We start from the raw sequence: 26,660 nt of genomic DNA, 5'->3' as shown, positions 1-26,660 counted from the left end.
TAACAAGATAAGGTATTTCATTTGGTACCAGTCATAATTTTTAGATGTTTCTCACATGCAGTGTGCAATCACTACAACACAAGCCGGGGGGGGGGCGGTTCAAAGGCTGGCTTGCTTTTCCCACTCTGCCTCAATTCTGCTTTATGCTGAGGAAATAATTTAATTGCTCCACTGCTATTTCCATGTGTCTGCAATGGAGATGCTACCTGCCTCCCCCTGCAGAGCAGCCCACAGTGAAAGATACCACAGGCCTAAATCCCTGTCACTTAAAAGGAATTTGCCCCTCACTTCCAAGGAGCAGGATCAGGCTCCCTGTGTTTGCTGTCGCCAGAATTATGAGCAGTAGATCGTCTTGGATAGACATTAATTAGCATGTGCAATATAACTACCACCTCACCGATCTCAGAGCAGCTTCTGGTAAGGTCTACATGTGGGTCCTGTGGGTTTCAGGCTGAGCTGTGTACTGAAGGAGAGGGTGCCCAGGACCCAAGCAGTGATATAGGTATAAATCTGGAACAATTTAATGAGTATAGTGGTGTGTTTAATATTAATTGACAGAAGGCACAAACCTGAGTATCTTGCAGTGAAAAGGATGAGTTCTGAAGTGGCAGATGCAGGTTCGAAAGCGTCATAATTTAACCTGCAATTTTTTTTTTTGTGGCAAAGTCTTATTGCTGCTTGCAAGCAGAAAATTAGTCCATTATCAGCAAGATTCGTATTTGTTTTTTAATCCCTCAGAAGCTGTGGTCTACATTAACCTCCAACCTTCAAATGGAGAGGAATAGTGGTTTGAGAAAAGAAAAAAAACAGGCATATTTTTCCTTAGCAGCGTCTGGGAAAATAAAAAATCTTTTATTCTAAAATTATCAACAGGTATTTTCCATAGAAATTAGTGGGGGGAGACGGAATAAATGAGAAGTGAACGCCTGATGTGTGGTGAGGGGGGAGGCGGGAAGGCAGCGGCACTCGGGCCACCCTGAAGGACGCGTCAGCCTTCCTCCTCTGACAGGGGCCGTTGGCCGCGGCCCCCCCGCCGCCCGGCGCGGGCACAGCCGATTTAAATGCGAAGTTGTGCCAAAACTTTCCGAAGTTAATTAACCCCCCCCCCTCCTCCTCTCCCCTCCCCTCCGCCGTCGCCGGGCTCCCCACCGCCCGCCCTCCCCTCCCTCCCCGCCCGGCTCCTCCGGCGGCGTCGTCCCTGAGGGGAGCTCCATTGTCTGTGAGGGGATGGCCGCGGCACCCCCCGCCGCCGCGCCCCCTCCCTCCGCGCCCCCTCCGCGCCGAGGTGCGCGGGGCGTCGGGCCGCCGCGGCGGGTGGCTGCCTCCTCTCCCCCAAAGTTTTTGGATCCGCGTCTCCTCATGATGTATGGATGATATATTGCATTGTGGGTGTCAATATAACTGACGGCCATATTTGCCGGTGCTGCTACTGCTGTAAACAACCCAAAGTGTCTGGGAGACACGGAGACGCTTCACTGAATTTCAGGACGCTTCTCCTCCTCCCGCTGGCCATGTCTCTGGGAATGTCTTACAAGCCCAACTTGAACGCCCACATCCCCGGGACTCCCCTCAACCCGGGTAAGTCCGCGGCGGCAACTGGGTGGCAAGTTTGGGAGGCGTGCGGAGGGGCCCCGCGGTGCCGCACCGGCACCTGGGGGGAAGCCCCGGACTCGAGTTTTTGCCCAGTCCGGTATGGCGGGGCAGCGGCTCCGCGCCGCCATTACCGCCGCCCGCCCGCCGGCCGGCGCCGTTAGCCCGCACCGCGCCGCCCCCTCCGCGGAGGCGCCGCGGCCGCCGGGCCGGCCCTGCGCCGCCGCGGCCGCCGCCGCTCCGGGGCTCCGGCCGCCGGGTTTCCTCCATGCTCGGCTCCCCGGGGCGGCTGATTGATCTGGATCAGGAATATTCCGCCGGCGCCTCAGCGAGGACCGCTGCTGGCGGGACGCCGCAAGTGCCGCTCGCGCCGCGCCTCGCCTCGCGCGCGCGGCCGCCTCGCCGCTCTCCTCAGGCGTGGGGTCCGCCTCGGGGACCCCTGTCAGGCGGGGGGGGTGTGTGTGTGTGTGCCCGGGGAAACCTTTTCCTCAGGCTGGGGGCCGCCCCCCGGGGACCCCTCTCCTTAGGCGGGAGGTCCGCCTCTGGGACCCTTCTCCTCAGCCAGGGGGTCCGCCTCTGGGACCCCTCTCGTCAGACGGAGGGGCCGCCCCGCGACCCCTCTCCTCAAGCTGGGGGTCCGCCTCTGGGACCCCTCTCCTCAGACGGAGGGGCCGCCCTGGGACCCCTCTCGTCCGGCTGGTGGCTGCCCCGGCACCCCGGCCCCGCACCCGCCGCCGCCGGAGGGGCCCCCAGCGCTTCAGGGGGGCCTCGGTCCCCGCTCCCCCCTCAGAGCCTCCCGGCTCCGCGGAACAGCCCGGGCGGGCGAACCCCCTCTGCTCGCTGGAGGCTTTTTTGGAACGGGCGCAGCAGTTGCTCTTTATTCCTTACAAAAGCCCTTTTTAAAAATTATTCTTCTTCCTTGGCTCTGTCCAGGAGTCTTTCCAACTTTCCTCTCTAAAAAGTTTCCTTGATGGCATTAACTTTTTTTTCTTCACTACATTCTCCCCCTTTTTATTTTTCCTCCCTCATTTCCGAAGGTAACAGCAGGCGAGTGGTTTTTTTTTTTCTTGTGCTGAGGTGTTTGCTGTAAAAGTGGGTCTCTGTCGCGGGGAGTGTGTGTAAATCGGTGCAGCCTGAACAAAGCCGCAGCAGCAATTGCTTCGCTGTGGGATATTTGGAGGGGATCTTGCTAATCTCTGCGCATTGGCTAGTATTAAACAGAACCAAAATGGAGAAGTTGGTTCCGATGTAAAAAAATAATACTCCCTACTCCTTTCCCCGCAGCCCCAGTCTGCAGGGCTGGCATCAGACCATTCCGCAGCCAGAAATCTGACTGATTTTTTTTTTTCTTTTTGAGAGGGAAAGTTTTGCACTTGAGTTTAGTAGGGAGGGAAGTCTGCCTCGGTGATTTTTACAGCACCGTTTGTTGTTGTAATCCTGGGAGATTGATGAACGAAGGGGATGAACAAGATGCGCCTGTATTCTAGCTACCAGGAGAGCAGCAATCTTATTTTACTGCAAAGAATCGTCACCAGCTGGTGGGTGAACCGAGGTCTCTGTGCCTCAGACACTTTGATCCTGCCTGGAGCTGAGCTCGGTGGGGCTACGAGTGTGTAAAAGATTGGTGTGCCTGGGTTGTGTGTGGGGAGCACCGTGGGCCCGAGCGCTGCTCTGCAAAGGGGTCAGGAAGCAGGGGATGTGCTAAGGATTCTTTGACAAAAAGCAGAAGTGTCACCGGAGGAAAAAAGAAACAAAACAAAGCCCAGCAAGGGAAGCCGTTCTCCTATCGGCTCCCACGAGAACCTGTGCCTTGCTCTCCGGAACGGCCGTAAAATTGCAGGGAAAACAAAGGTGGTATTTTGCGATGGTGGGTGAGGGGTGGGGATTAGGTCATGCTGTGGGGGGGATCGGAGTCTGGCTGCCTTGCGAGTGAGGGCTGCAAAATCCCGTGTCAGACCATGCCGCTCACAATGCAAGCTGAGTGGTGAAGTTTCTGTCTCCAGTCCTCTTGCTGCTGTGTCTGTGTGCTTTCTAACACTCCGGCTGCGATCAGGGTTTTAGATTATTTCATGCAGTTTTATCTTTCCCTTCCCCCCTCCCCGCTCCTTTTTTCCTCATAATGGCAAGTTAGCAGCAGTTTGCTGTCATGCTGGAACTATTCCTGTCTAAGTTGTCCTCTCTTCTGAGTTCGGATCATCCTCAACACCCCCAGAATCTTTTCAATGAAAGAATGTCCTCCTCTGAATCCAAAATGGGCTCTCTCTTCCCTCCCTGTCTTCTGCCATTATCCTCACGCACCAGCTCTTCCTCTAGCTAGTGGTATTGCCAGCACCATGGCCTAAGGCCAAGGGAGTTAGACAAAGCAGTCCTTGCAGTTGCACATATCGTATTCAGAGTGATATGACTGCAAATGGCCCCCTCCTATCTGGAGCTTAATTCCGAGTTGAAGGAGATTGCTTCTCTCCTGTGCTTGAATTAAATGCCCCTCAGCCAGGGGTAGAAATCTCAGGTTTGCTTCCAAACCTGGGGTGAAGGACCCCCCCTGCCCTGTCCTGCAGAGGAGAGGAAAACAGGAAATCTGTCCCTTTTGGCCTGAAATCAGCCCTGCAGAAGCTTCTCTGTATGAATGCTGAATATTTTGGTCTCGGCCGACGGAGGGCTCTGGCCAGCTGTGGATCTCACAGGGATTTTCCTCTGGGAGGTAATGCTGCTTCCCTGCAGTGCAGGGCTTCTGGTGCAGGAGTATTTGGAAAGGCAGTGTCGACTCAGCTCTTAGAGCTGCGTCCTTGCTGCAGAGCTAACTCCTTTCAAGTTTAGGCTGAGAGTGGCCACTCCGCAAAATCATGTTTAAACTGCACTCAGTAAGTGGATCAGTGAGATGAAGCGGTTGTGGTTGGTGGGTGATGGTGCTCTGTTCTTGCAGGGAGCATGCTGGGGATTTAGAAACCAGGACTGAAGTCCTGAGGGAGAGGAGCTGTTTGGGGAGGAGGAAATATGGGGAGGAAGCCTCCGTGGGTTGTCGGCAGATCTGGGGCTGACTGCGGGTAAGGAAGATGCAGCTGCTCTGCAAGTGACTCAGGATGCTGGAAGCATCCGGGTGCTGACTCCTCTGCCTTACACCAGGCTGAGGGAAGAAGAATGTGTTGTTACAGCAGAATTTGGTGCCTATTCCTCTCCCCTGTCGCCCAGGTCAGTGGTGACGCTTGGCCCAGGGTGTCTGCAGCCAGAGTCCCACTGTTTCGTCCGAATTGTCAGTCACCTTCCTGGAGAGCCTGTGCTCTGGGAATTGGGCCCCTCTGTGTAGCATTCCAGGCTGTCAGTTCCCAACTGTGCTTGGGGAGCCCTATTTAATCTGCAAAAGCACCTTCTTTGCCTGGGCAGTAAAAAGGTGCTCTGTTAGGTATGTGCAGTGCTGTGCCTCTACCTTTCTAGCCTCACCTGATCCTGTGGTGTCCCAGGGGAACCTCTGTTACCTGTTCTAAAAGCCGTCTTTTGATTTGTTAGTATTTTCTTGCTTATCATACTGAATCCTGCAAAGTAGTTTTCTTCTCTGTCTTGTGTTTCATATTGTTTAACTGTTTCTCTGCAAGAGGGCCAGCTGCTGTAGAGCATCTCCGTTCACTTCAGTGGAACCAGAAAGATTTACACCAGCTGTGAACTGGTCTGTAGTCTGTCTCTCCCCTTGTTTCCATGTGCTTTCTGGCTCCGTGGATATTCACCAGCATTCCTATTTTGCTCAGAGTGTGCACAGGTCAGAGAAAACTAGTTTTAAGATACAGAAACCAGCTGAAGCAGCTTGGGATTTTCCTTTGGTTTCATTCAAATTCTTGCAGAAATGTCAGGTTTCAGGAGAAAACCCTGTTCCTGTAATAAAGCGTAAACTGTTGTATGTAGGATCTGGAAAAACAAATTCCAGCAGTCTGTGACAAGGGAAGGAGCCGCGTCTTGGCTTTGCATGAACAAGTGGTGACCTGTACAACAGGTACGGCTGTAGCTGCAGACCAACAAGGCTGTCAGTGCACCTGCCTTGCCTCACAGCAACCAGAATTTTCTTGGTGAAAAGTGCAAATTCTTACTGAGAGGTGAAATGAAACAATTTCCCTAACTGGGGCTCTGGCTTGCAACTGGAGAGACCGATTTCATTCAGTCCTGAGAAATGATACCAAGCGCACTAGGCCATTCCTTGTATTATTAAGACTGCAGTGCAGACCTGCATGAACAAATGGCTTGCTTGTCGCCCTTTACAGAGACAGCTTATGTTTGATATTGTTGTCCATATTGAGAGGTTGTTTTTGGAGTGGGAGTACTGGAAAGAATACTGTTTGTAGGCAGAGCAGAGAGCAAAGTGTTCATGCTGTAGCTGGGGGGTTTTATAGGAAATATACCCCTCCCTCCAATTCACACTGGAATTTGCTGGTTTCCTGATCTCTTGAAGTCCTTGTGAAGTTAAAATGATCTGAAAAGAAGCATGCTAAAAAACATGTTTCAGAACTAGCAATTTTGAAGTGCACTTGTTTGGAAATTTAGAAAACTGGCACTCTTGGCTTGGTCTACCTGAGTGTTTTTAGCCTCAGAGCAGTGGTATGGTTTTCACAGTCAGCAAATCTCATCGTCCCCACCCATCACATGTTGGCTGAGTTACAGAGTGGTTTTGGTTCATGCTAACTTGATTCCTTTTGGGTAAAAGTAAACCAGAAGCTCTGCTCCAGTTGTGCAACACTGATGCTCCATCCCTTAATGGGAACACAAGGGTCCAAACCAAAGATTGAACAGCTTTGAACCATACCCATGATACAGACGCTGAGTCTGGGGGACCAGACTAAATTCTAGTCTTAAGTCGTACCCACTCACCCCAACTACATGTGGTGTATGTGTACCAAATGCTTTAACCTTTTGATCCTTTCCTGTTGTGCCAAGTAACTTGCTTGTGTAGAAATATCTTGTGCTCGAATAGAAGAATGGCAGGGAGTCCAAGTGACTGTCTTTTGTTTTTCTCATCTGAAAAAAAAAAAAAGGCGGGGGGTAGGAAGAGGAGACAGAAAACATGACCGTTATCCACATGGAAAGATTAAATAGAATAGGAGTACTAGAGGAAAGGCCCAGACTGTGACAGATCAAAAGAGCAAGGCCTCTGGCTGTTATGATAAAGAATGTCCTAGTTTTTGAGAACGTATTTATGTGTGTGTGCATTTTTTTTTTTAAAAGGAGATAGTTTTATTCAAAGAAAGGTCTGTTTCTCCCACAAGGGCTGTTTAAGGGGGAGATAGTGGCTGAAAATGTAACTTTCACAGCTAGTGCTTTAAGGGAAGTTTTGTGCAAATGAGAATGGGGTCTATTATTTCAGATTAAAAAAATTACTGGAAGGTTGGGGGAAACAGGGACTGTCTGTTTTCGCTCTGGGTTGGCAATTCCTGTAGGATTCAGCGGGTGCCTTGGCTGTGCAGTAGATCCACTCACGTAGATGTGTGTGTGGTGTCCCATGGACGGCAAGGAGTTCTTGTTGAAATTAAGCCAAAGTGCATAGAGGGCTAAGGAATAACATATTCTTGTAGTCAGCCAAAACGCTCTGACTGTGATTCAGGCTGTGTTCAGGAACTCGCTGCAGAAATGTCTGTGCTAGTTGAAGATGTTACCGCTCCCCTTGTGCTTGAAGATGCCTCGCAGTGTACGTTGGCAGAGCAACTTACATGAATATTTCTCATGTGTTTTCTTGCAAAGCTGTCTTGTTTAGGACAGAAGAATTTACATCCTCTCAGTTAAAAATATTCCAGCCTGGTTGTCTCATACCGTGTACCGTCAGGAATCAAACTGCTGTCACCTGAAGCAGATGAGGAATATTGTCCAGTTGTGTGGCAGAAGCAGTAATGTCCAGCATTGGGCTCTATAGAAAGAGGTGATGACCGCTAGCTGTCTAAATGGCAACAGCCTGTATGTTGCAAGCAACCTCAGCTTGATGAGGCTATGAAATAGAGGTAGAGGCAGTGAGATTCCACAGACTACACCATGTATCTTGGATAAACTTCAGACTATAGGTATCTTTTCTTATGTGCTGTCACGTTCATGTGTAGAAAGAGTTTGTAAAATGGCAGGAGTTTACCTGTACAGTCTTATAGCACCTTACAAAGTACAGGGTAGTACAGAAACACATAGCCAATGAGGTCGGCTCTTGGCTTATCTGAGTCTGTTCTATGCAAGTAACTTGGTGGCTTGAGTAAAAATTCCTGATTTACTTTACTCTTTGTGAGAATAAAACAGGGTGGCAGCTGAGCTGTGTAGATGCCAGGGCATCTGCCGATTATGGATCAGGTGAGTTTACCCCAGCATTCCTGCTCCCACTGCTTCCTTACATGGTGCACAGCAAGCTGCCTTCCCAGTTATTTTTCCAGCAAGCAGCAGCAATAGAATTAAGAATTAAGACTTGGATCAGCAAATTGGTATAATTGCTCAGGCTTGAAGACAGTGGTAAAGGAGCTGAAGGGATCCCTACAAACCTATCAGAAATTAATGGGAAGATTCCTGGTCAGTGGGAGTTCAAGCAAACAAGGATTGATTCTAGATCCTTTGTCTCCCTGGGTGTAAATTTGGGCTCAAAGAGACTGCTGGAAGGAAGAGATTTTGACACAGAAATTTGATTTGTTTGCTGTATTGTTAGACACTTCTCCCCCAATAAAGACTAATATTGATTAACAAAAAATCACTATATTTTTGTGGGAAAAACACTTCTGGCAGTGTTCTGTTTGAATACAGAAATAAAAGACATTGTTGGAACAAGAATAAATGGGTATATAAAAGGTTTTGTGTACATTTAATTAGGAGAGTGGAAGGAGGAAAGTGGGTATATTAATTTAGGTTTTAAACAGAAGCAAGCACTAAGACAATTTGGGATGTGATACAGGGTGTCACTTAAATTCGGGACCAAGCACACTCTCTTTTCAGTTCTGTCAATTCTTAACTGTCTTGTCTCCATTGTCATTTTACCGTGAGAGAGCAAGCCTCAATTTAGATCCCCCCTCCTTTTTTCTCTCTAGTGAATACCTAATCATCACACTGATTTTTGACTGGGTATTGACTGTGAGACTTCCTGGCCTAATTTTTATTGCTAACTGTAATAGCAGTAGCTGGTGGTTTCTTTTTCTTTTTTTTTTTTTTTTTTTTTTTAATATGAGATATACAGGATGTTCAGACATGCACATGTATTTTGGGTTAATTGAGTAATACTCATCCAAGACCCAGGGCTTCTCCTTGAGATTAACATACAAAGTGATAGGTCAAAAAGCTCAAGGTCCATTACCCAGTGAGATACTAATACCCCCACAATTAATTTAATTTTCATGATTGCATCATCTTAAATTGAGGTGAAATCAAGGATTTTTCATTTTTTTCCCCCTCCAGCTGAGTTTGACTGGCACAACTTCTGACATGGATGTATGGAGGCTGGTACCATGGCCAAGTCAAATCCTTTTCTTTGTTCTCTGGGCCTGCTGCTGCTGATAAAGTGGTCGGCGCATGGCATTATGTCTTATTACATTTTTGATGCAGACTGCAAAGAAACGGGTAAACTCACCATGGTTACCACGATCTGTCATTTGGCAGGGCATGCTGTACTCAGCAATGGCCTCTAGTGTCTGCAGCACAGCTCTGCATATGTCGTGGGTACAGTAGACAATACAGCACCCCTGGCTGCTGAAGCAACGCAGCTCGACTGATCTGACTGCTAATTCAAATTGGGAGTGATGCTCCACTCCAACGGCAGTTTCTTACTCATAGTGGCCAACTGAAAGTTCTTGTTTGTTTTTGTCACTCATTGTTGATTGAGTCACTACTGGGTTCAAGCTCCCATGCTGAGACCAGCTACTGTCCACTGCAACGCCGTACGTGGCTGGATTTCATATCTGTGGAACTTTCTTGGTCAGTGCCTCAACTCACTGCTTCGTCTTGGCACGTCATGTTTCTAGCGGGGTTTTCTATCTTATCTAGACATACTTTGCTGTGTTATTTTGTACAGACCAAGCGTGAGTCGTTGCTTAAATCAACATAATCTGAAACAATCACTAAATTATCTGTACTATGTTATCATTAACTGATATGGTGGCCGTAATCTGGTTTTTGTTTCACATGGGCTAAGGTTTGCTCAGTGGGTAGAGCAGAATTCCTGAGCCTGGTCATTGGAGTCCTTGCCTTAATTCTGAACCAGTTTGGAGCTCCCAGGCCTAACTTCTGTGTGACTGCTTGCAATAACAGCCCAGGAACAAGTCTTTGCAGGATGGGTCTTTTGTTTTATTGTACATGAGGAAAAATCGCATAAGTCTCTCTCTGCTTAATTGAGGTAATTAAGCCTTTTTACCTTGCAGCACAAGGGGCTCATTAATGTTTTTGAAGCATTTTGAAGTCCTTGGAGGAAAGATGTGATTTGCTGTTGTGCCATGTTTGATAACTGTTGAAATTCAGTCATTTGGACTTGAAATATTGACTAAGTTTTACATGCAGAAATCTTAAAATTGTGCATGTATTTTTTTGCTGATAATGTGAAGAACTAATTGAGAGAATAGCTGACAACCGTGGTGTTCCTGCACAGTGCCGTACTCTATGGGTGTGTTGCTTAGTTTTTTTTGGTTTTTACTATGCTTTGGCAAAATGTGACAGCTAGCTCCATGTGAAACCTTAGCAACGGAAATGCAGATTGTAATGCCATAAGATTTACCAGCTTAGTTAGAGAAAAAGAGAAACCTTGCTTTTTGTTTTAAGGTAACCTAGTGAGCAACCCCGTTTGCCTTTTTTAGGACTTTGCATCCAATTAAATAGCTAAAATCAAGAACACGCTCTCTTCTTGTGATGAAGACAACGCCTCAGTGATATCCTGTGATTAATTCTGAAGTGGAAAGAGGCTTCCCAACTGAGGACAAGAGTCTGTTCCACTCTGTTCAGCAGTGCTTTTTACAGTGTAACTGCTGGCTCTTTCTTTTTGTAGTGAGGGGAAAATATGAATGAAATAATTTGCAACTTCAAAACCAAGCTAGAGATTTACATAGTTCTGAGCCCCAGTGACTTTTTAACATCGGTTTAATTTAGATTTAAATGAAGGCTGGTAAATGAGATCTGTTCCTCAGTATGAAAGACAGTTGGGAATTTTCAGCAAAGGAGTTTGTAAGAGGGAAGATTTTTCAGGCAGCAGGCAGTCTGTCTGTGCCTGTAGGCACAGACTGCATCAGTGGATGCAGGAGCACTTCAGCTGCGAGAGTGAACAAGTCAAATGGTGTAATGCTCCCTTGGTCCTGAGTGTACAATCTGTAACCAGCAGGTCCTCTAGCACGGTTGTGGAATGGGCAGCATAATTAAGCCCCCTAAGAAGAATCTAAAAGTTGTTTCTGAAACCCAAATTCTTATGTTGGGGGGCGAGGAGGGAAGAAGTGTTTCAACTGTTCATTTCTGGAGCAGTTTGGCAATGATGACATTAGAGTCTGTAACTCTTGGTTGAATCAAAACCCTGCAGATCTGAATATAATCTTCTATAACTTTAGAAGAAGTAACTATAACCCAAAGTGATGTAATTTTGCCTTTGGTTTACTTATGTAGCACAATGTGACTGCTTAAAAATGTTTGATATCACACAAAGAGGAATTATGGTAGCACTCTTTGCCTCCGATGTCATACCATGAGCAGCAGATCTGATATACCTCAACTGGCTGTTCCCTATGAATAGTTTTGGCATTGGCTGAAAATAGTACTGAGGGTAACTTGCATTGACCATGTGATGACACTTTGAGTTGCAAAATTACTTTCAGATAACTTGCACTGAAAAAGTAAAAATAGCACAGTACATTAGACTCATCTATGTGGAATGTATATATGCAAAAATAGGGCTCCTTAATATTTACAGTTTGTCTAGGCAGAACAACCTGTCATGCTACACTCTGTTTCACTTTTAGGCAAACGATTTGCACTGATAATGTTGCAGGCCGTGCTATTTCCAAATGTATGGCAAACATTAGAGAAGCATTAATTTAACCATTCTCTTCCCCGCAAATAGCGTGACTCTGAAATGGCGTTAGTGGGCCTAGACAAAGGTGAGAGATCACAGCTTTAGAAAAAAGTGATCTAAAATGTGTCCCACTGTAACAGACTAATTAATCTTTAGATAATAACAAATTTTTTTTCTTTTCTCTTACAGCTGGAAGCGTTCACTCTCCCTCCACAAGTATGGCAACATCTGCGCAATATAGACAGCTTATAAATGACTATGGACCCCCATCTCTAGGCTATACACAAGGGATGCAGGTACAACTCTGAGCTCTGCTTGTTGTTTTTCTTTAATCAGATCACTGACCCTGCGTTTGCACAGATTGTGGCCTGTAATCTGAGGTGTTCCTCCCTCCCACCAAGATTTGAAATCAAACCCAAATGGCAGACTGATTCATCGCACATGTCTTGGGATCAAATTAGACTAAGCAGAGTGCTGAGTGAGATGGGTTACTAATTAACTGTTAGTCCCATCCCTTCTGAGTCACAGTGAAATATGTTTTGAATTATGTTCTGATAGTAAGTGCTCTAACAGATTTTAAAATTTCTTGTTAAAAAAAGACTATTTGTATACTGTTTTTCTCTGGCAAACTTATATTCTAAAATTTAGTCTCATGAAGTGCGTGTCACAGACAGTCCTATGGGCTGCTTCAGGAATCTGAACTTTCTGTGTAAGGTATTTGACTTCATAGGATTTCCCTTCTCATATGGGCAGTTTTGTTTATATCTGCTCCTCACTCTCCCTGCCTACCTAACTTCTCCACAAAATATACACCTAAACATTGAAAAAGCAGGAGGAGTTAAATAAGCAGTTCTCAGTTCTTGCAGCTGTTCTTGCAGGACTGTTTTAACTTCAGTCCCACCTGAGGTCCCAGTCTTGCAGCTGCATCCTCCCAGTTGATGCCAATTTTTGAAGGGCATGTAGCATTGTGTCCAACTGTATCAGTAACCACAAAAAGAAAATAATGTTTGTGTAATAAAGGTGAAATTTTGTTATCTTAAAAAGTGGCTTCCAGGGCTATTTCTGGTCCTCCATGAATTTCCAGTTGCCGTTGGTTGTAATTGTTTTGTTTTTAGCAGTATTTGATTGAGATTAACCTACTTTTAACTACAGGGGACCAGCAGCAGTCAAGTACCGCAAAGCAAATACGCAGAACTTCTAGCTATCATAGAAGAATTAGGAAAAGAGATTAGACCCACATACGCTGGGAGTAAAAGTGCGATGGAGAGGCTAAAAAGAGGTAATGTTTAAATTTATTTTAAAAAATTGTGTCACATACCCTTTGTGCACTGCCTACTTGTATATAGCTTGATGACAACTCTTCTTTGAAAGGAGACAGCTTGTTGGGGGCTCATCATGAAACCTGGTGTATTAACAAGCAACTGAAACCTTGGGATACTCTGTTCATGCTGTATTTGTTAGATAAACCAGTGACCAAATGTGTTTCCTGTGCACAAGGGGAGTTACAGTTAATAATTCAAACCTTATTTGAGAACTTCTTAAGGTGTCTAATGGATACGCGCTTATAGGTTCTTGGTGACTTCCTTGCCCCTTCAACTCCCTCTTTCCCCCAGTCTCCAAAATACACAACCAAGAATTATTTACTTTTCTCACGTACATCACCTATCTACTTGAGCCGAGAGTCTTTACCTGTGTATTTTGCCTAAAGGAATACTGCATTGTGGTGATGCACATGGAGGCTGGTGGAGAGCTGCAAAAAAACCCCCAACGTTGTCAGTGAAGCCTGTTCAGACCAAGGTGTCAAACCTAGGCCTTCCTCCCCTCTGTGGAGTGTTGGGCTGCCCAGGCTCCACTGCCTGTGGTCAAGTGGATGTCATTAAGAGTCCACTAGTAAGGGACATAGAAGATTTTAGGCCTGGCTGATGAGGTCTCTTTAGCTTTGCTTTGTCAGCTAAAAGGGATAATAAATGCCCTTTCCTTGCAGTGTAAAAGAAACACCTGCATGCCCCACTCCTGACATCAGCTTGACGTTGTCCTCTGCAGGGGACGTGCGAGGGATATTTTTGAAGGAGCAGTGGGATATTCCACTGCTCCAGATCCAGAAACGACTCTGAAAGGCCATTGACAGCAGTTGTGCTGGCAGTTCTCTCCTTTGCCAGTATAAAGTAGTTACCTTTTCCTCCCTTTCCTTGGCCCTTGTGCTGAGTTTGGCTCATGCATCCAACCCTGAATGGGAATGTTATTGTAACAGACTAACTTCACCACCTTGCAAATCTCCTGTACATTTACCCAAGACTACAAAGCTTTATTTAAGGCTCAACCATTACGGGAGAGTAATATATCTGCCATGACATGCAATAAAATGACTAGTAGCTGTTCTGGGAAAGGATGCAATAAAGTCTGCTGATGAGTGGTAAGTGGAATCTGGCCCAGCTAAAATCAATGTTGCTGGAGTCTCTCTTTATTGCATTGCCTGAGTCAGTATTAATAGATCATGAATGGCAATAGGCTAATGGGGACAACTTAAAAGAGACTGGCAGAGATGCAGACGTTCCCTGAACTGAATGGCTCAGTTCGGTGAGGAAAAGTTGTTTTGCTGCTTCTTGCATTGAGTATTTAGTTTTTTGGCTAGCATACGTTTAAGATTCAATGCTGCCACTGTGACTTGTCGGAGTTGCGAAGAATCCCAAATAAATACTTTTTGCTGCCATCTTTTGGTCACAAACATACCTCTCTCTATGTTTTGGGAGCCTCATGGCTGAAGGAGCATGTGCAAATGTGAGAGCAAAAGTGATTGAGAGCAACCACGTGACTGCAGCCTCCATGGCCATGTGGAGGTTATTCCTGAATAAAGTCCCTGTCCCCAGCTCCACCCACTCCTAAGCACAGAGGCTACTGACCTCTAAAGTTGGCCAAATTCCCAGTGCTCTACATAATTCAGGGTAGTTCTGCTGCATAAACTGGGCGTCCTGCCACCAGGGCCAGGTCTAATGCACTGCTCTGAGTATGCGTTTCTGCATCCCACAGCTGCGGATGCACCTTGACTTGTCGGTGTGGTTTAACCCTCTGCAAAGCTTTGCACCCGTCAAGTCCCAAGTCATTACCCCTGGATGTGAAGGCTGTTGCTGTGATCTGGGCTAACAGCTTTCTAGAAGCAGAAACGGAATTAATCTGTAAATAGAGATTAAACCTCATCTATTGCCTTTCTGGCCTTTTTCCACCTTGTTAAGGAGCATGATTGAGCTGAGAAATTGCCTTCTATCTTGTCCTGTTAGTAAAATACAACCTCATTTATTGCAGAAAAATCTATCCGTCTCTCATTTTAAGATCTATCTCAAGCTTTGTTCTTTCAGCAGCTCTGTGAACATGAATCTAGTCTTAGTTCCAGGATTAAGAATCAAGGTCCAGATTTCTGTAACTCAAGGCAACAGGACTCGTAGTGGAGAATTCCACATTATCTCTATCAAATGAGAGTAGATATGGCGTGGCAGCATGTAAAGTGGTGATGATTTACACTGGGAGTTGAGCCAGTGTTAGGAGGTAACTTTTTATTCTTACAAGAGACACTACTTGAGTTTAAGCAATGTTACGAAGGCTTCGATTTTAATGCATCCTCTCAGAAGAGAACTATCCAAGGTGATAAGACTTAGAGAGCTTCCTAAAATGACTCCCCAAATAACTGTGGTTTTTTTCACTCCAGTGTCGCAAAACAACTCACGGGTAGTTAAGATGACTCTTCTTTTCTTTCTCTTAAGTCTCTGGTTTTAAATAGGCCAGCACTGCACATGAAGATATATCTGTCACTGCAGACGTACAAATCTTATAACTCCTGGTTTAGTCCCTTTTCAGTTTAACACCAGTTTGGGAAAGCAAACTTGTTTAGCAGCAGCTGATGTTTGGGAAGTGTGGGATCTCTCCCTTTTCTGAGGCATGCTGTGGTAGCTCTGGCAGCTTGGGACAGAAATACAGAAACCTTTCTCTGGACTGTTGTTGCAAGTGTGACCTGAATGAGGTGATCTAAAACATGTCCAATCCTTTTGCAGGCATTATTCACGCTAGAGGATTAGTTCGGGAATGCTTGGCTGAGACGGAACGAAATGCAAGATCCTAGCCCACTAATTCAGTTGCAAGATTTTCCATCTCTTAATGAAGAAAAAGTAACACTTATTCCTCTTGACTCTTGAAACATTCAGACAAATTCCTTTACTTTGAATGTTTTGGTTTGCCCTTACAAAAAATGTATAGTTAAGAATGAGAAAACAAGGATTTTTCAACTTACTGAGGGTTTGCATTTTGTAAAGACATTAAAACTCCCTGAAATGTTTCTAAAACATGAAAACCGAACTGCATGCAGAGGAATGCTTTTTCTCTTCCAGGCTCTATTTTAGTTCTCTTCTTATCCAGCCACGGTCTCATTCTGGTTCTTTCCTTTGACTATATTCACTTAACCCCAAGCTGTCAGTCTTTCCAAGTTTGACATAAGCTCTACAGATATTTTTTTTAATAAATGCAGAATAGCATGCTGTACCTAGTAGTCTGCTAAGTCACAATTTGTCATACAGCATAGACCCTGCTTAGAAATAACCTTCCCCTTCTCTTAGTTTTCCTTTTTTGTTCGTTTTGCATAAACATTTGCATGACTGTTAGTGCTTTGAAGTCCATTTAAAGTGCATGAGTTATATGGAAAATAGGGAAACCTATTAAATAACAACAATGTCCTAGAAAGCTAATTTCTACATTAAGGCTGGAGATTTCAGTTTAAGTTTGCCAAAAACAGAAAATTCTGGATAAATTACTAAAACTGTTATTTGCATCTTTGTATGTATTTATTACTTGACGTAATAAAGCTTATTTTCATTAACAGTTTGTATTAAAACTATGTACAGTCACTTTAATCAGATTCATACTCCATGAACAAGAACTCTAAACAGGTAAAAGATCTAATTCTTCATGCAGGAGGCTCAAGTTCAGGAGCAGACAAGGGAGTGGGCCTGCACATTGCTGGAGAGTTTCCATCTGTGGTACAGTCTGGCCGCAGCAGATCTCTGCAAGAAGGCGGTGTAGTTACTAGGAGTCTCCATCGCTTTCAAAATACGTACTATGGCTTCGGTTCTCAAAGCACCCTCCCTTTGCTGTGGAAGGTGAGAACTCCATGGCAGCCAGTGAGGGTTCTGCCCAAAAATTAGAAGTTCTGGTTAAGCAATTAAAGAGTTCTTAACAGGACCAAAGTAGGGAGGTACGCTTCACTAGTGGCTCCAAAGTAACAGTAACAAAGGAAAGCAGCTGTCTGTATTTCCATAGAATGGGAAACTCTCAAAATGAGCGAAGATACCAAAATGCCCAAGCTTAAACGCAGCATGACATAAATGTAATAAATGGCTGTAATTCACTGCTGTACAATCAAATCTAAATCCTAAGGAACATGGGATATCTGGGATATCTAATACATCACAGAATCGTGATGTATATGGAACTATGGATTCTTGAAGAAAATGCAGTATTAAGAGACAAAGTTAATTACTTCACAGCTTGGATGAACTGCATTCTGTTGCCTTGGAAGGCAGCTTCCAACAGACGCTGCTCTTTGTAACAGCCCAATTTTATCTTTGAACTGGAAGAATGTGACTGACCAAGCCTCCCTTGCAGGAGTGCCTGTCCCCCTGATGCTCATCACCACTCCAGACAAGATTTGTAAAGCTTCTGTTTAAATTTAATTCTGAATGGAGTAGGACAGCATTTGTTCAGCCAACAGATGTGAAGGAAGCATCCAGTGGCTGGTGTCTCTTGGATCAGCGTGTCTGTTCACACCACCAAAACCAGCACCTGAACCTGGGCACCCTTTATAAAGGATTTATGTCAGCAGAGGCGTTGCCTGAGTGAGGATGGAACATTACAGCCTTTGAGGGCTGTTCTCTGTATGTATTGGAACTCCTACACAGCATCATAGGGTATCATCCAGGGAGAAGGAGAGCTGTTGAATTGTTTCTGTCTCTATTAACAATGGTGGAAAGTCAATAGTTCCTTTTTAACAAGGATTGGTTTATCACCTTCTGACTTTGGCAGAAAACCCGATTGCTAAGTGTGATTACTGAGATGACGGCAGACCGAAGCAGGAACACACGATTGCTTCTGTCACTTTGGTTTTACCCTAACAGCAGGTCACTACTTGGTATTTCAGTTGTGCTTATGAAGCCATACATCATCAGTTTTAAAACTGTTTAGGCATAATGACAAACACTTCCCTTACCCTGACAGGGCAAGTAAGTACTTCACATATTTATTTCTTATCTGATTGTTGCATCTCTTTAAAATGCCTTTTCCTTTCTAGGTTTTCCTTTGCTCGTCTTTTTTTCTCTTGCTTCTTCTTCTCTGATGCTTTCTTTTCTTTAAAAACATCACTGTCTTCACCTTTGTAGAAGAGGTCAACTTTTTGCTGCAGGATTTCTCTGGCTATCTTCCGGTTCTGCTCCACTGATCTTGTTTGATGACACTGAAGAAATAAAATAGGACATATTTACTGGAACTTAATCTGTTTATTCTGCTCTCCCTTTCAGTCTACGTATTCCTGCCATTACAGTAAAGAAACTCTCCTCTTCCCAAGCCACAAGCACCCTCCTACCAAGAACTGCTGGAACTTTTGTGTCCAGGTGATATTTTGGAGAGGCTACCTAGTAATTATTGTACTACTGTAACTTGTCAGACTGGCTTTTGTGTTAGTCTTTAATTCTGTCAGCGAAGACGACTGCTCCCATATTACCTTGGAAATTTTCTTCTGAGTTTAACAGAACTGCATCTTCCCCTTGTGATAAGGAAGCAAAGATCAATTTCAAAGCATTAATTCACAAGAAGTCAGTCAGAGCAATGCTTAAAAAGAATGCAAAGTGAGTACGATAACTTGTTAAGGAAGACGTTCTAATTAACTCACAAGAGGGAGAGGAATGTGATAGCTGCCACTGAAGGCAGCTGTAACGAAGATACCTTGTATTTGAACTACAAAATAGTACCACGTGTCCAAGCCAGGAACACCAGCTACAGCCCCAACTTATTCAGCTACTGAGAGCCAAAATCTCTTCTTGCTGAGATTCTTTACAATACATATAAGCTTTTTCTCTGACATTTGCGCTGTGATTATGCTTTACTATGAAAGGAGACTTGGAGCACATGATACAATTTGTGACTTAATGAAATAAGATATAATTACCTTTACTACAATCCCAGATGGAATATGCTTCAAGACAACACAGTTGTTTGTCTTATTTGTGGCTTGACCTCCTGGGCCGTCACCTCTTACAAACTGTTCTTTCAATTCTCCCTCAGTTAGTCCAAGGAGATTGAAAGAGTCCTTCTTTCCTGCTGCCTGAAGTGAGGGCACTCTGGGCAGAGAAAACTGCTGCTTCCTCAAAATCCATGGTCTCCACGATGGTGTTTGTACTTCCCGCAGTAAGAATGTGAAATGAAATAAACTTGGAACGGTCATACAGAAAAGAGGACACAGTTTCTCCAGGATGAAATCTGAAATACAGGTGGGGAATGGAGTTTGCTCTGAGAATCCTTGTTTTAAGATTATCTAGTTTAGCTACACATCTTGAGCAATACTTTGATATTCAGATTTATTTGCAAGGATATTCAAACTGGTTTCATAGGCATTTGCCATGAAATATTTACCATTCCAAATGGAATTTCAGTTCTCATTGCAATTAGGTTTCTATAATAGTCAAGATTATTCTTTTGTTGTTGAAAGCAATCTGGAAAAGAGTAAATAAATTAGTACTCCTACCAACACTTGGAAAATACTAAAGATACCTTAAAAAAAAGGAGAACAAAGAGGACATTTCTATCTTGCAGTCTGACTGCACCACCTGACCCAGAAGCCTTTGCTGACACTCTGCTCAGGCCCAGGTTGTGTCTTGCTGGCAACAGTACCGACAGTTCACATGTTGACACATGTTTGAACTACATCAAGGGAGGACAGGGGCAGGAGCAGGAATCCTCCTGGAAGATTGCCTTAAACAGCGCTCTAAGCTACTGAAACAGACCTGCTGGGAAGAGCAGCACATTCACATACTGTAACTGGCCTAGTAACATCTTGACTTCCCATGCTCTGTGACTTAGAGTCATGGAAGACTGCAAAGAGGAGGTGAAGGGAAAACAAAACAAAACAAGTGTGCATGTAGAACATTCCTGGCCCAAGGATATGGATATCAGAAGTCAGACCTGGCAGAACAGAGCTTGAGTAGTTTAAACAAGTCAGAATGCAAAGATGGATTTTTACTTCTAAGAACGATACATGACTGCTCAGTCAAAACAGCCAAGCAATGGTACGGCAGAGCTCCGGTATGTATATTTACAGTTACAGATTGAGTTATGATCTTGAGTTCTGAGACTCCTTTAGTACAGGAAACAGAGTAACCCTTATCTAACCAGGTGACATGACCTAGACTGGTCTGCTGACCTTGCTCCATTACAGCACCTTCCAAATTCTGACATGGGGCTCTAGTATGCATAGGATTTGGCAAGCTGTCTAATCCAGCAATGTGGAAAACTCCATTTCAAATCAGAAGTATTCTTCTACGTTGATCCTGTTACCAAGCTTGCCCATCCCACTCTGCTCTCATAACTTTCTATATAGTTCATCATATGGCTTTGATGGAGGAAAAAGACTGGAGGAGTAAACAGACCACTGAGTTTTCAACTGCTACTTCACATGGTGGTTTTTCCCAGGTCAGGTTATTAACAAAGGCAGAAGAGTGCCCGTGGAAGTGCACATTATCCGCATGAAGTATGAGGAGTGTCAGGTTCTGCTGCTGTCAAACAGCACTCTTGAGCAAGGTGTTAGGGAAGCAATTAAAACAATACATGCTATTATGCTTGAAATATTTGGTTCAGAAGAAAATGCTTCAGCATGTGAAGAAGCAGCGCTTAGCAATAAACATCCATAGAAGTTGAACATAACTGTTGAAATAAAAATAATTTTAAGAAAGCTTATCTTGGCAAGTAAACACGTCCACTTGGTGGCACTAGACAGTAGTAACTTTTTTCCCCCTGCAAAAAACATGCAGAAAAAAATCAGCAGAACTCCTACCTAATCCTGAAGTGAGGCTTTACTAAATAACACCAGCTTTTGTACGGGCACTGCCCGTGTGAGGCAGCCTGTTTTGAAACCATGACTGACAATGCTCTGAGCTGCCAGATCTTAACATCTAAGTCAAGGTAGAGAGATTATGTTCACTGTGAGCCTCTTTCTACTACTTGACACTACAGCTATAAAACAAGCCTAAACTTAGAAAATACTATGAAGTTTTCTTGACATTTCACTTAGCACAGAAAGTCTCCAAGAAACAACTGCCTTGCTGTGTAAAAAAGATCTTATTAATGCTTTATTTATTCAAATAAAAAAAAAAGGCTGTGCTTATGAGATTTTAAAGCACAGGCTACAGAAGAGCTGTGTCAGTAAGAACACTGATCTCCCATTTCCAAAGCACAGTTACAGAAGTGACCAGCCGTTCTCAGCGTCACTGGAAAGGGTGCAGGGCGACGATGCACGACGCACTCTGCAGCGTTAATTAAACTGTGTTTTAAAACAACTGTTTTGCTGACAAACTTACTCGAATAACTGCATTTGTTGCCCCGTACGTCGAGGACAACAAAGCGAGCGGCAAGATCTCACCAGAGGCTCCGGCACGCCGTGACAGGCGCCGGGCGCCCGAAGGGACGCGCTGCCGTAGCCGGTAACTGAGGGACGGGCAGCGGCCGAACGAGACCTGCGGCTTCGCCATCCCCGCGCCGCGACCCCTGCCCCAGCCCGCCCAGGCCCACCGCCTCCCCGCCGGGATGAAGTCATCAACCGGGCCTCGCCGCACCCCGGCCGCCGGGGCGGTCGGTGACAAGGCGGGGCCAGCTCCCAGAGCTGCTCGGGAGGAGCCGAGGCACGTCCCCGCCAGCCCGGGGCAATCCCCACGCCGCCATCTCTTACCTCAGGCGACAGCCGGGGCAAACACCACCCCCTCCCGCCCCACTCTGCGCAGGCGCTCTGGACGGCCCAGCCCCGCGCCACCCGATGCAGTCCCGCACGTCTTCGCATGCGCGCCTCACGGAGGAGAGCGTTACCGCCGGGCTAATTGGCACTTGGGAAGCCAATGCCTGCGCGAGGGGCGGGCTTACGCGCGACTTCCATCCACTACCAATCAGTTTCTGTGAAACCGTGCGGCGCGTATCCGCACTAGCCAATCCCCTCGCGACGGCGCGCGTACTTTTCTGCGTAGCGAATGGGAGTGGAAGGCGCGGCCTGGCGCGCGGTCAAGACGGCCAATTGCCGAGCTGGGCTCTGCCTTGAGTGCCCTCTACCCCACCACGTTCGAAACTCGGCCGCCAATCGCCGAGGAGGAGGCGGCGGGCCGCGCCTGTTTATCGCCTAACGGTCGCCGGAGGAGGCGGCTCTTGGGTCGCTGCGGACGCCTCCTCGTGGGCTTCCAGAAATGCGGGTAGGAATTGGGCGAGCTCTGAGGGCAGCTGATGGGGCCGCAGCCGGCAGCGCCGCGGCGCTTGGCCGCCTCCCATCGCCGCGAGGCTGCCTCCGCCACCCCGCCCCTTTCCACGGCGAGTGGCGGTCCCGCCAGCCAATCCAAGGCGGTGGCGCTGTCAACATCCCAGAGCGCGAGGGGCAGCCGCCCAATGGGAACGTGGGGGCGGAGCTTGACCTGAGGAGGGGGCGGTGAGGGCGGCGTCCCTGAGGGGGAGCAGAGCTGGGGGAGGGGGTGACTTGGGGGGGGGGGGGGGCAGGGGTGAAGAGGGCGTCCCGACACGGGGCTCGGCTCTGGGGCCGGGGCGACCCCTGAGGGGAGCGGGGCTTTGGAACTCTCTGGCCTCGTTGTCGCCTTTCGGGGTCCTTCGGGAAGCCGGGGGTTGGGCCCGGCGGGGGGAACCCCGGCGCCCGGTCACCCCTTGGCGATCCGCGAGGAACGGCAATGATCGGCGCTCGCTCGGGAAGGGATGCAGAACTGCCGGCCCCGGTGTTTGCATCGAAATCAGCTCTGATAGTTAGGAGTCAAAATTAGCAGCTTGGTTTTTAAAATTCTGTTCCTTTATGTGGAGACTTGGCCGTATAAGGACGGTTCTGTGCTATGGAAACAACAGATGACAACTGAGCTGTTCCTCAGCCCAGTTATAGCTCAATTAATATTTTTTTAATATTGCGAGCAGACTTCTAATGAGGTTATGAAACGAGCCTGTGTCACAGCTAAGTCCCACCCATTTGCTGTGCTGCTGAGATAGGCCACCCATGATTTCATCCCAGGGAGACGGGGGGACCAGTGTAGCCCCCACCATTGCCATCCAGCTGCTCCAGAGGCACTCGCAGCTCTGCTTTATCTGTCAGGTTGGGTGCCTGGTAACCTCCAAGTTTTTCAGACTTCTGACCACTAGAAAAAGAAGAAGGGCTTTTTTTTTCTTCTTCTTTCATTTATTCCAAGAAGCTCTGCCAAAGTGATGTGTGTATCTGTGATAACTTCCTTCCAATTCTTGCGTTTTCAGCCCTACCTGAAGAAGATAGGTTGAGTGAGTACCTGGAAAACATTTCTGCTAAAGCCAAACAGACTCCAGTAAACCAGGGAAAAAATGGACTGTTGTCCATCAGTTTACTGCTGATGGAAATAATTTTTTTATACTTGTGAAACTATCTGTTAGAGATACATCTCTATGTACTTAGAAATAATGAAAACATAAATCTGTAAAAGCTAGTAGCATGTCCTTGCAAGCCCTGTAAAGAAGAATGGTTGTGCTTTGAAGGTGTTGTGCTTCCTTAAGGCAGCAGGGATTTTTTCTTAGTATTATCACAGACTACTAAGATGATATTTCTTAATGTCTCTTTTTGTTCTTCATCTGTGAAATGATCATAAGGTTTTTTTTCAGTCCTGGAACACAGTATGAATTCACCAGGGTATAGAAGATGCTGAAATAGGCACTATAGACTATCTGATTACTCGGTGTATTTCAAGTGTTTTGTTGGTGAAAATACGGAAACTGGAAGAATATTTTAGTCTCTCTACAGCCATTCTTGTAAACTGCTGCTTTCAGTGCTGTAAGACCATCGTACAAGTATTCTGTATTTATTTATTTATGATACTTTCAGTTAACCAGCTGCTGTTTTAAACTGTTGTGGGATTCCTGTTTGACTACCTTTTATTGTTAATTGGTAAGAAACATAGCTCAAAACAGTTACAAAGCTTTTTGAATTAATGTTCTATAGTAACAATAAAACAAGTGTTCTGTTAAAGTAGGCCAAATATTACACGCACAAATGGCAGTGGGTGCCATTAGTGAATGACACTAACTCAGTGGTCTTGATTTTATTTTTTGGGGGGTGTGTTTCTTCCAGTGAGGGCGCAGATCCCCATTCAGTGGATTTAAATACATTAATCATAGGCCCTTTCGCAGAAGTCTCGAAAACAGTCTGTGGAGCCTCAGATTATAAAACCAACCAACCAGATCCCCAACAACACTGTTCTGTCTGGAATGCTTTGGGTTCAGACACCTTTTACAGCCCAGTCTAGATGTGTGATACACAGCTAGGAGTCTCTCCAATTTGTGGGAGTCCCAGCAAGCCCAAGGCTGAATGAATAAGACCTGTTTGCAAGCATGGCACGGGACAAGGAAGGGAGGTTGGTTGTGGAATGCTAGTGCTTTCTGGGGTGGTTTGGCTGAAACAACTGTCTCTATAATAAATTTCTGTTTCTTCAAACAACAAACTCAAATGTCTTTTTAAAACATGAAGGTGATGCTTACTTCTTTTTATTTTCAGGGTAATGTCATACTTGGGCCTAAGATATGGAAAACTGTGATGTGGTGAATACTGTACAAGAAATCCCTTCATCTTCTGCAGGCTCTGATCTCAGAAATACTCACAGCTCTGTTTGTAACTTGAATTGTAACAGGTAATGTGGTGAAGGAATTCCTAACAATTATTTTTATTATTTTTGTTTTGCTTAGTATGCTTTTACAGTAACATTGTTACTAGGGTGAAATAACATGTAATACTCTGCAATATATTTTAGGGGTGGGTTTGGTTTGGGTCTCTTACATTTATGGGTATAACCCTTAATGAGAAAAGCCTTACTGAAAGAACTGTTAAGTCTCCCTTAAAAACTTGTGTCTCTTAGAATGGGGGGGAACCTGTCTTGGACAAATTGTTAGAGATCATTCTTTGGAAAGATCATGCGTTATGCTAAGTCATTTGTAGAGAACAGCAGCTTAGAAAAACCGAACTGTTCTTCTGTTCGATGCCCAAGGTATTCCCAGTGAATATGAAGTGCAAACAGGGACTAATGGCCTAAGAAACAGATTAGGAAAGGCTCTTCTTGACTGACGTGTTAAGATGAGAAATAGAAGTTGCTTACTGCGTGTGTAATATCTCAAAGGAAGCAGTAGTCTTGGACTTCATCAGTCATTGTTACACAGAAGCTTATATCTATAAGCTTCTGACCTCAGAATCTGTGAAGTGCATAGGTTTGAAGAGCTGTATTTAATGATGTTTGTACTAGTGAGCAGTAATATCTGTGCTGATTATGCCGTCTCTTCTTGAAAAGCTCCTGCATTCTAATAGTATGTAGGATAAGAGTGAAGCATGCTGTGGATTCTTTGACATTTTCTTGAAAAACACCCTCATTCTTTTGAAGGTATCAGGGTTTTTTCAGCATGATGAGAGTCTCACTGTAAATTAGGTGTGTGATTCTTCTATGGCTGCATAACATATGTAGTATACTATTTTGGCCACTATGTTGGACAACCAGCACAATGAATAATTGAAGTGTTTTTTTCCTCGTGTTTCACTAGAAGTCCCTCATCCAATCCTGATGGAGTTTCTGGTCACTCAGGGAATACCAGGTCCTCATTAACACCTGGATCTGTTGAGCTGCTTACCTCTTTTATGCAGGATATCCAGAATGTTGGAAGTGCTGACTCAGAAATTGTGAAGAATTGTGAGGTATTTGATGTTAAGGTCTATTAAAAAAAATTATATTAATGTATTGGCTTTGCATTTTGGAAGACAGATCTAATGATATAGTTTAGCAGTAAGATCTATATATGTATGTGTTTGTTCATGATGGAACAAATCCTTTTTAGAATGTATGAACCAATCGCATGGACGGATTTTATTGCAATTTTATCTTAATTTTTTGCAATATCTTAGCTTTTTATTATAGTATTTCACAGTACAAATGTGGTTTTTAAAGTTACAGTACTTAAAGATTGCAAGTTTTTGAACTGAAAAATTTAAACCTTTAAAATTGTAATACTTCAAATTGGTCTCAACTGATTCTAGAAATTAGAAGACTTCTTTCTAAAATTGGCTCTGTTTTAGTGGAATTATTTATTCTATTTGTAAATGGAATACATTTGCATGTGTTGATGATAAGTTTGTTCCCAGATGTAAAAGAACACAAAAATCATAATTTGGTTCAGTGAGCTAATTCTCTCAAACCCTTTTTTAATGTTGTTTTTGTCCTTTTTATTTTAAATTATATTATTATTTTAAGTCTCCATAAGGAACATCAGGTTTCCATACCACGGGCTTGTTCCTGCAGAATTTTTGAGCTTTCTGGCTGTGGTCCATCAAACTGTCTTGACAGATGCTTAATTTGGTGCTCTTTAACAGCTCCAAGAAAAGAATGTAGATAGATGTCTGTGTCTAGGCACATGCGTTCTATGTCCCATGTCCTATGCTTCAAGTATGAGTCTCCATAAATGTTAGCGTAAAATAGTTTTTAAAATTCAGATTTTACTACATTTTAGGAACCCATATATTTGATTTTTTTTTTTCCAATTTACTTTTTTGTTTAAATAGTTATGCATCATGGCCTTTAGCTGGATTGTTGAAGGGAAGAGTTTCTTATTGGAGCAAATGGTTCACTGGACATAGGGATGTTTAGTTATCAGTTTGAAAATTGTCTATAATTTATTGAACTGGGATCAACCTTCCCAAAATTTGACTATACTTTCCTGACAACTGTTTCTACTTCTAAGACTTTTTTTTTTTAAATAGGAGAACTCTCTTCCCTTGTTTATCTTGCTGTCTAGAAGGACCTCTTTTTAACCG

General features: G+C 44.8%; 3 protein-coding genes across 11 annotated transcripts in view; 2 read left to right on the top strand and 1 right to left on the bottom strand.

Annotated features, from left to right (window-relative positions):
• Window positions 1-1,016: 1,016 nt before the first annotated feature.
• CDK2AP1 (cyclin dependent kinase 2 associated protein 1) lies at window positions 1,017-16,432 on the top strand. 4 transcript variants are annotated; one of them, XM_064466247.1, is made up of 4 exons: window positions 1,017-1,578; window positions 11,759-11,865; window positions 12,722-12,848; window positions 15,613-16,432. In XM_064466247.1, the coding sequence occupies exons 1-4, from the start codon at window positions 1,371-1,373 to the stop codon at window positions 15,678-15,680; spliced, it is 510 nt and encodes a 169-aa protein (XP_064322317.1). In that variant the 5' UTR covers window positions 1,017-1,370; the 3' UTR covers window positions 15,681-16,432. The 4 variants fall into 4 exon arrangements, with proteins under 4 accessions (XP_064322317.1, XP_064322319.1, XP_009511573.1 ...); XM_064466249.1 differs by lacking the exon at window positions 1,017-1,578 and adding an exon at window positions 2,953-3,128; XM_009513278.2 differs by lacking the exon at window positions 1,017-1,578 and adding an exon at window positions 3,363-3,441.
• Window positions 16,433-16,493: 61 nt separating this feature from the next.
• Window positions 16,494-21,635, bottom strand: MTRFR (mitochondrial translation release factor in rescue). Of its 3 annotated transcripts, XM_064466252.1 has the most exons (4): window positions 21,543-21,635; window positions 18,771-19,081; window positions 17,817-18,059; window positions 16,494-16,614 (listed from the first exon to the last, which is right to left on the bottom strand). In XM_064466252.1, exons 2-3 carry the CDS (start codon window positions 19,044-19,046, stop codon window positions 17,847-17,849), a joined length of 489 nt encoding a protein of 162 aa, XP_064322322.1. In that variant the 5' UTR covers window positions 19,047-19,081; window positions 21,543-21,635; the 3' UTR covers window positions 16,494-16,614; window positions 17,817-17,846. The 3 variants fall into 3 exon arrangements, with proteins under 3 accessions (XP_064322322.1, XP_064322320.1, XP_064322321.1); XM_064466250.1 differs by having other exon boundaries at window positions 16,494-18,059; window positions 21,543-21,634; XM_064466251.1 differs by lacking the exon at window positions 21,543-21,635 and adding an exon at window positions 19,235-20,591 and having other exon boundaries at window positions 16,494-18,059.
• A 213-nt stretch (window positions 21,636-21,848) lies between these two features.
• Window positions 21,849-26,660, top strand: part of MPHOSPH9 (M-phase phosphoprotein 9) — a 32,553-nt gene continuing 27,741 nt past the window's right edge. For 2 of the 4 annotated variants that reach the window (XM_064466244.1, XM_064466246.1), the window contains exons 1-3: window positions 21,849-22,050; window positions 24,366-24,498; window positions 25,397-25,547. In XM_064466244.1, coding sequence (XP_064322314.1) covers window positions 24,392-24,498; window positions 25,397-25,547 — 258 coding nt within the window. In that variant the 5' untranslated portion in view covers window positions 21,849-22,050; window positions 24,366-24,391. Of the gene's footprint in view, window positions 22,051-22,418; window positions 23,646-24,365; window positions 24,499-25,396; window positions 25,548-26,660 lie in introns of those variants that run through there. The other 2 variants (XM_064466240.1, XM_064466241.1) reach the window with 2 other exon arrangements.

Source organism: Phalacrocorax carbo, chromosome 15, assembly GCF_963921805.1.
Source record: "Phalacrocorax carbo chromosome 15, bPhaCar2.1, whole genome shotgun sequence".
NCBI lineage: Eukaryota > Metazoa > Chordata > Aves > Suliformes > Phalacrocoracidae > Phalacrocorax > Phalacrocorax carbo.
This window is presented reverse-complemented; position numbering and strand designations above follow the sequence as displayed.

Excerpts from the sequence above, each read along its gene's own strand:
- MTRFR (XM_064466252.1), bottom strand. The coding sequence starts at position 19,046 with ATGACCGTTCCAAGTTTATTTCATTTCACATTCTTACTGCGGGAAGTA. Across the intron at positions 18,060-18,770 it reads CATCTGGGATTGTAGTAAAG|TGTCATCAAACAAGATCAGT; the intron begins GTAATTATATCT and ends TTATTTCTTCAG.
- CDK2AP1 (XM_064466247.1), top strand. The coding sequence starts at position 1,371 with ATGATATATTGCATTGTGGGTGTCAATATAACTGACGGCCATATTTGC. Across the intron at positions 1,579-11,758 it reads CGGGACTCCCCTCAACCCGG|CTGGAAGCGTTCACTCTCCC; the intron begins GTAAGTCCGCGG and ends TTTCTCTTACAG. Across the intron at positions 12,849-15,612 it reads GATGGAGAGGCTAAAAAGAG|GCATTATTCACGCTAGAGGA; the intron begins GTAATGTTTAAA and ends ATCCTTTTGCAG.